The sequence below is a fragment of the Babylonia areolata genome, chromosome 6 (assembly GCF_041734735.1).
Source record: "Babylonia areolata isolate BAREFJ2019XMU chromosome 6, ASM4173473v1, whole genome shotgun sequence".
NCBI lineage: Eukaryota > Metazoa > Mollusca > Gastropoda > Neogastropoda > Buccinidae > Babylonia > Babylonia areolata.
Genome location: NC_134881.1, coordinates 26,032,443 through 26,039,778, shown reverse-complemented (window position 1 = coordinate 26,039,778; position 7,336 = coordinate 26,032,443). Strand labels below are relative to the sequence as shown.

The 7,336-nt window shown below is 40.9% G+C and overlaps 1 protein-coding gene across 1 annotated transcript in view; it reads left to right on the top strand.

The window, feature by feature from the left end:
* The window catches only part of LOC143282882 (nuclear pore complex protein Nup205-like), a 54,009-nt gene that overhangs the window by 1,132 nt on the left and 45,541 nt on the right, over positions 1-7,336 (top strand). Inside the window, exons 2-7 of the mRNA XM_076588756.1 lie at positions 1,301-1,449; positions 1,789-1,960; positions 3,149-3,367; positions 3,935-4,020; positions 4,947-5,169; positions 5,649-5,813. Of these exons, the coding sequence (XP_076444871.1) occupies positions 1,301-1,449; positions 1,789-1,960; positions 3,149-3,367; positions 3,935-4,020; positions 4,947-5,169; positions 5,649-5,813 (1,014 nt within the window). The remainder of the gene's footprint in view (positions 1-1,300; positions 1,450-1,788; positions 1,961-3,148; positions 3,368-3,934; positions 4,021-4,946; positions 5,170-5,648; positions 5,814-7,336) is intronic.

The following is a 7,336-nucleotide window of genomic DNA, read 5'->3' as shown; positions in this document are numbered from 1 at the left end:
GATCATGTCTTTAAGCTTTATTGTTGCGAGAGAAGCCATTAGAGGAGAAATCTGAGAGAATTTTCTTCTTTGACAAAATGTGTGAGACTTGTGCCCAGACATTTGTGCATTTAGCATGCGATAATGCAGTGTCCCTTTAAGTTTTTGTTCAAACGAAGAGAAGAAGCAAAATAAGAGAAACATAACATGATTATCTGAATAGAGTAGAATTTTATGATTAATTCAAGTTGAAGTTCACTTTCACAGATGTCCCAAAAGGTAATCATTTCCAACAATGATGTCCTTGTGGTGTTTGAAAAATAGTCAGAATGCTAGATATATCATCCAGATCGACATGCCAGAAAGTATTGCTCTGGTCAATTTTTGAGAATACCTTTGACCCAGCAAGTTTTGGTACAATACCCTCCATGAAAAGAGAACTGTGTTAAATAGTCACTGTTATCTTTTCAGTACCTTATTGTTATTCATTTCAAGGGTTTTGGTTCAATGCAGATTTGCAGATCTTCAGACTTCTTAATCACCACCAGCATGCAACTACACCAGTGTTAGGTTCAACAACATTGAAGAGCTGGACAAAACAAACAAACAAAAAACCCAAAAAAATAGAGGTTAGTTTCAGTTTTTGACTCACTTGTGTAAACAAAGTGAGTCTATGTTTTAACCCGGTGTTCGGTTGTCTGTGTGTGTGTGTGTGTAAGGGGGGAGGGGGGGGGGTCTGTGTGTCCGTGGTAAACTTTAACATTGACATTTTCTCTGCAAATACTTTGTCAGTTGACACCAAATTAGGCATAAAAATAGGAAAAATTCAGTTCTTTCCAGTTATCTTCTTTAAAACAATATTGCACCTCTGGGATGGGCACAAAAAAAATAAAAAAAATGAAGCCTAATTATATGCAAACTGCATTCACTGTTATATTTATATTTTGTGTATTCTCTAAACTTGGCACTTTGATCTGATACTCAGACCCAACAACAAGAGCAGTCATTATTATCATTTTTTGTTCAAACAGGAACTTCTTTTGCTAAGCATGGAAGTTTTATTTATTTTGCAAACGTTTTGGTGCAGATAGTAAAAAAGGGAAATTACTCTGTAATTAATGCTAGGGGACTTAATTTGCTTTAAACTGATCTTTCTCATCTTAAACATTACATTTTTAAATTATACTCAATACATAAAAAGCTTGGATTTTTTTTTAAAAGTGTATCACAAGTGAGTCTTGAAGGCCTTGTCTCTCTTGTTAAATATACATTTGTAAGGAGAAAAAAAAAAAGGATTGGAACATCTTGTCTTTGATTTCAGTTTCAGGAGCACGGTTATGGGCACCTTTCAGAGCTCTGCTGGATACAGTGAATTCTGCCATCCACAAACGTGAACCAGGCTCAGTGCATGACCTTGAGTTGGCCTTGCGCAAACATAAACCTGACTTCATCTCTCTTCTCAAGACTCCAGTTAGTATCAGCCTTGATTTTTATCATTCATTTTTATTGTTTTATCTCATTAAATGTAATGTATGCTTTTCACTCTTTGTTGATAGTCTGTTTCAGTGCAGTTCTGCTTGAAGTTCTGGTCATTTTCATGTTTTCTACTTTTATTGTCTGTGTCTAGTTTGTGTATTGTTCTTGTAGCTATGTCAATACAAACAAACAACAAAAGAAAACACAAAACAACAACAAAAAAACAACCCCAACTTACAGCACTTAAAAATAAAATGTGTATTTATTGAAAGCTTTGTGTATAGTACAGTAGATTCAAGACAGAAAATAAGTCAGTTTCTTGCGGTTCTTCAGGCAAAAAATGCAGCTGCCAGACAGCTTGTCAACAAAGCCTCCACAGATGGACTGCAAGTGCATGGCATGCAGAGCAAGCAGCGTTTTACAGAGCAGTTTGTGTCAGAGGCTCTCATTCTCTCTGACCTCTTTGACATGGACGAACTGGCTGCTGTTGAGCTGCTTATGGCAGGTGAGTTTTGTACAAGTTTCTCTGTGACACAGTGAGCAGTTTTTATCGTGAGAAAAATGTGTACAATTTACAAGTCAGTATTATTATTTATGAGAGGTTTGAAAACTGGTTGGAAACACACACACACACACACACACACACACACACACACACACACACACACACACACACACACACACATATGCACACACAGTTAAAACAATTCTGCGTGTCCTGATGACATTGAAAGGTCTGCTTTACAGCAGCTACAGGTTGGTGCTGGTAGCATAACACTTTTAAAACATCTCACAATAAATCAGATGTTATTGAGGTTTTTTTTAACATAAACAGAGGTATGAATTTATTGTGAAAAAGCCGGTCTATTACAAGTACTTTTTGCACTTCTTTTTTTTTTTCAAAAGTTTTATGACGAAACCATTGTTAAACTGTACTGGCTCCCTGATATGTTTACAAAGATGCTCTGTCACTTTGAGCATTCTCTCTTTTGATTGTCACCTGCAGGTGTTATTTTCTTCTGAATTGCCTTTGTTTCTGATCTCTTTTAATTGTCATCTGCAGGTGTTGATTTCTTGTGAAATATACAAAAGAAAAATCCAGTATTGTGATGTGTACCAAGTGACGCAAGTTTCAGTTTGATATTTCCTGCATAGCTGGTTTCTGGCGAAAGAATTGTGAAGTGTGCCTAGCTGAGCAGCTGTGTACTTTTGAAGTTGAAAGGGTAACACAGAAATATGCACACACACACACACACACACACACACATACACACACACAGATGGTGTGAGGGGGGACATGACAAAAGTCATAGTGAATTGTGATAAAGACTGATATGCAGAGGTGCCATAACAGATTCAGTTTGGCATTGGACTTCTGATCCAGTTTTCTTCAGTGATCAGGAATTGATACTTCATTTTGGCCTGGTGTTCAAGTTGAGTCTTTGGGAAAGGCACTTTCCTCCGATTTTCATCACTCCACCCAGGTATGATTGGGTACTAGACTACCTGAGTTAAGTTGGGGAAGGTTGTGAAAGTTGTTAAAACAGTGGAAGGAGAGAGGATTGGGCCTTGCCTCCCAATGCCGAGCCGCTTCCACAGCGGATGTTAAACCACTGCCCAGTTGGCTGTAAAAGCCTATGGGACCTTGAAACCCTTTTAGCCTTACTTAACTTCGTGACTGCCCAACTTCCAGGAGAGAACCAGCTGCCCAACTACCCGGGTCTGACCCGCGGCCTGGTGGCGGTGATATTGCTGTACGACGGTCAGCGCAGCTTGGTCAGCGCCTTGCACATGCTGCTCCAGGCTCGTGAGGGCCACACGTGGACCATGGGGCTGACCCCGGACCTTGTTCGCCTCATCACCAACTTCACTGCCCAGCTCTTGGAGGACAAGCTGGTCCACAAGATTCTGGGTGAGCCATTTGATCTATTGTGATTTCCTTGTGTGGTTTTATTGACTTGCGGCTGGGTTGATTCATGGATGATGTGTCTGTGGATGTGTGCTGAGTAGATAGGCGATGAAATAAGTGTAAAGCCAGGTTTACAGAGTTGTTAGCCATGTGTATTTACATTAAATGCAATGTTTTATTTTTATTTTTTCAGTATGTGATTATTTTGGCATGGATAGGTTGATGTGCTGAAGCAAACTGGTGTTTTTAAGGAATATACTTGATATTTCAAGTTCTGTTTTTACCAAATCAGGTGGACTATGCACGCGCGCGCGCACACACACACACACACACACACATACACACAAGCATGCACATTTGCTTGCATGCATGATGGTAGCAAATAAGAAGGTTGCACTGATGATCCCCATTTCAAGAGGTCTTAGTTAGGTTCCTAAACCATCCTCAGAAAAGTCATGAAAAATGATGTTTATGGCTTTCAGTTTATTCTTTTTTTCCTTTTTTTTTTTAACATGTATTTGTGATCTTCACATACTATAGTCATTTGTTTTGTTCATATTTCATGTCCAGATCTCATCCAAAGTTTGGACTTGTCCAAGGAACTGGACAAACTGCAGAAGCAACGGGCACTGGGAGCAGCACGGCACAAAAAGCAGGTAAAAGAGTATAGCATGTAAATGATGACTGTTAGTCATAGATGCTGCATCCAAGAGACAAATGGTTGAGTAAAAGAATGTCAAATTTTGATACTCAATTTTGGAGATGTAGTGTTGCATCATGAGATAAAAACAAGTGAATTATCGTACTTTGAAAAAAATCACCGGGTAAAGGGTTTGGGTTGCCACAGAATAATAGAATATTTTATCATTTACTGAATTGAACGATAGAGCATGTTAAGCACATTGAAATAGTCAAACAATAATGTGGTATCAGAAGTACCATTTGACCAGCCACTGTGGTTAAGTAGTTAGTTTTGTGGACAGGTGAGTAGGAAGAATCGTGCTAAACATTGTCATCATCCTGATCATCAGTCAACCCCTTATAAAAAAAAAAAAAAAAAAACAACAAAGAATGTACAAACAAAGTGTACTTAATTCTGGTACCTGAAAAAGAAATGTTATCAAAGCTTTAATTTTGACCAGAGGTAACGATTAAGATCACATGATTTTTTAACACAAAGTGTTGGCTTTGTGGCATTGTATCCATCTAGGAAACAAGAGAATCTGAGTATACAGGATCCCACTCATGCCAGTACTTTCTCCCCCTCCATTTCACAGGGATAGGTGGTCTGGAAGCTAGTCATTCAGATGAAATGATAAGCCCTTGACCAGTACCATTCAACTAACAGCTCAATATATTTAATCAAACAATAAAAAGTGATGAACATGGAACTTCGATGCTAGGATATCTGCTAATCTGTTTCATCAATAGTGTGGCAAATGTTTGGTTCAGTCTGTGTTTGGTATGGAACGTTTTCATTCTGGTCTGGAAAAAAAAAAAAAAATTTGTCCACATCTGTGGGAACCCCGGTAGTATGTATGCCCTGACCTTTCCAGTTGTGCGATGTGGTTGTGTCGGGCAGGTGACGGACCTGTTCAAGGAGATCCGCCAGACGCTGGCCGAGTGCCTGTTCTGCCTGGCCTGCCAGCAGCCCCTGTGCAAGTCAGACGCGCTGCGCCTGCTGGCCTACCTGCGCTCCTGCAGTGGTCTGTCTGCCGACCAGACCATGGACCCTGTGTCCCTGTGTCTGCTCATGACCCTGCTGGCCTGTTTCGACACTAGTCCTCTGGAGCAGGAGGAAGTCGGTGAGTTCTGCTGGGGCAGAATCCTGCTTATTCTGATAGTGTGTGTGTGTGTGTGTGTGTGTGCATCATGGGTGCGTGCATGGAAATTCATTGAAATAGGAAAGGTTAAAAGATGATATAAATGGTCATTTTGTATCTTTTTTTGTTCACCAATTTCATTGTTTCGATAGCTATTGATATTTTAGTTTTGGCGTATGAAACCAATGCTGTAACGTATCCTCCCTGCGACAACAGGGGTCCAAATGTTTAACTTTGCATGTGTGTGTTTTATAAGATAGTTGCACAAGTAGAAGGGGGTGAAAAAAACTTTTTTCTTTTCACATTTTGCAGCTAACATGAGGGGTCCAAGGATTAAATTATGCACATCATGTGCGTGTTTTATAAGAGTAGTTGCATAAGTAGAATAAAAACTGTTTTTTTGAATTTTCACTTTCTCGCTGCTAAACGTGACGAGTGCGTGTGTGTGTGTGTGTGTGCAGAGTCGCACAGCCTTGTACCTGTGGCCACAGACAGCATGTACCTGCAGGAGGTGCACAGTGCCGTGAAGGCAGAGTCCACCTGGACCGTCCCCGGCATGCAGTCGGTGGCCAGGTTCGCCTGGGGCCTGACCCTGCGCAAGCTGTCACAGTGCCAGAACTTCAGTGGTGAGAATCTGATATCTGGTGTTGGGTGTGGGATCAACGCTGGGCGTATATATATCAGATTGACGTATGCTTATAGTTGGGCCCCCCAAAACAAAGTTAGAGCTGTATGATCAATGGTTTCTCCACTGCAAAGGGAATTCATTAGTCTGTTATTAGTCTCAAACTAGGAGGCAAGGTTGCACAGCCTCTTAGAGTTGCAGCCTTCAGGGTTTGGAAAGGTTAGAATTTAAATAAAACCATTGACCAGTACCATTCAACAAAGATATTGTGGCCCTCAGCAACTTTTGTCAGGTGTGTGAAACGGGCCTAATGGCAGATGATCCAAATTACAGTGACTGGTTTTTGAACCGCCATGAGGACTGTCCCCCCAAAAATATTGACTGTTCTTCAGGTGCCGTGGGGATGGAAAGTGCTGCCATACTGTTCAAGCAATCAGTTGATAAATTTGGATTTCATTACACTGAGATGTTGGGCGACAGCGATGCCAAGACATACCAGAGTTGTACAGAAAGACCTTACAATGGAACTGAAGTCACCATAATTGAATGTGTCAACCATGTCAAAAAGTGCATGGGCACAGCTTTGCATTCATTGGTTGAGAAGCGAAAGGCACAGAAGCAGAAGCTTCCAATAGGGGGGTGTGGGAAACTGATCGAGGAGAGGATCAAGAAGCTAACCAATTATTATTGTAGGGCCATAAAAGGCTGAGACCCAGAACAAATGAAGCATGTATAAAGGCCAGTTTCTGTCACACCATCAGCATTAATAATGACCCATGCCACACCACCTGCCCATTCAGCAAGACTTCTTTGTGTTTTTATACGAAAGAGCTTCCTCCCAAGACACACAACTGCCCTTTTCCATCATATTGGAAATGCCCTGATCCCTCTCTACAAAAGACTTTGTGATGAAGAGATGCCCGAGTGGAAGAACTCGCCACTCCATTGAGAGTTGGAAACTCAGTGGAGAATATGTCCCAAAGAAAGATGGGCTAGCTTGAAGACAGTGGGTACAGCCTTGGCCATTGCAGTACAGAAGTTCAACGTGGAACTGGAACTGAGATCATCCAGGTTTGCTGAAGAGTATGCAGAGAAGGAACACACACACACACACACACACACACACACACACACACACACACACACACACACACACCCGCGTGCGCACACACATGTACGTACGTATGTACTACATATGTGTGTGTGTGTGTATGTATATAGCCAGGTCCAGTCAGCAACTGGGAAGACATCCAGCAAAGCATGGAGGCAGTTTGTTGTCAAGAATGGCAAGAGCGTCACCATAGTGAAGGAGAGGTGTACAGGCAGGACAATTTTAAAGACCAAAATAGGACTTCTTATTTCTTGGGTTTTTTTTGTTTGTTTGTTGTTTGTTTGTTTGGTGGTTTTTTTGTTGTTGTTGTTGTTTTCTGTGTTTTCTTGCTTCTTTTGTAAATATTCTGTAGTGTAATTTGAACAAAAACGTGAACAAGGATTTCTTTTCGTTTTTTTCATGCCATAGACCAT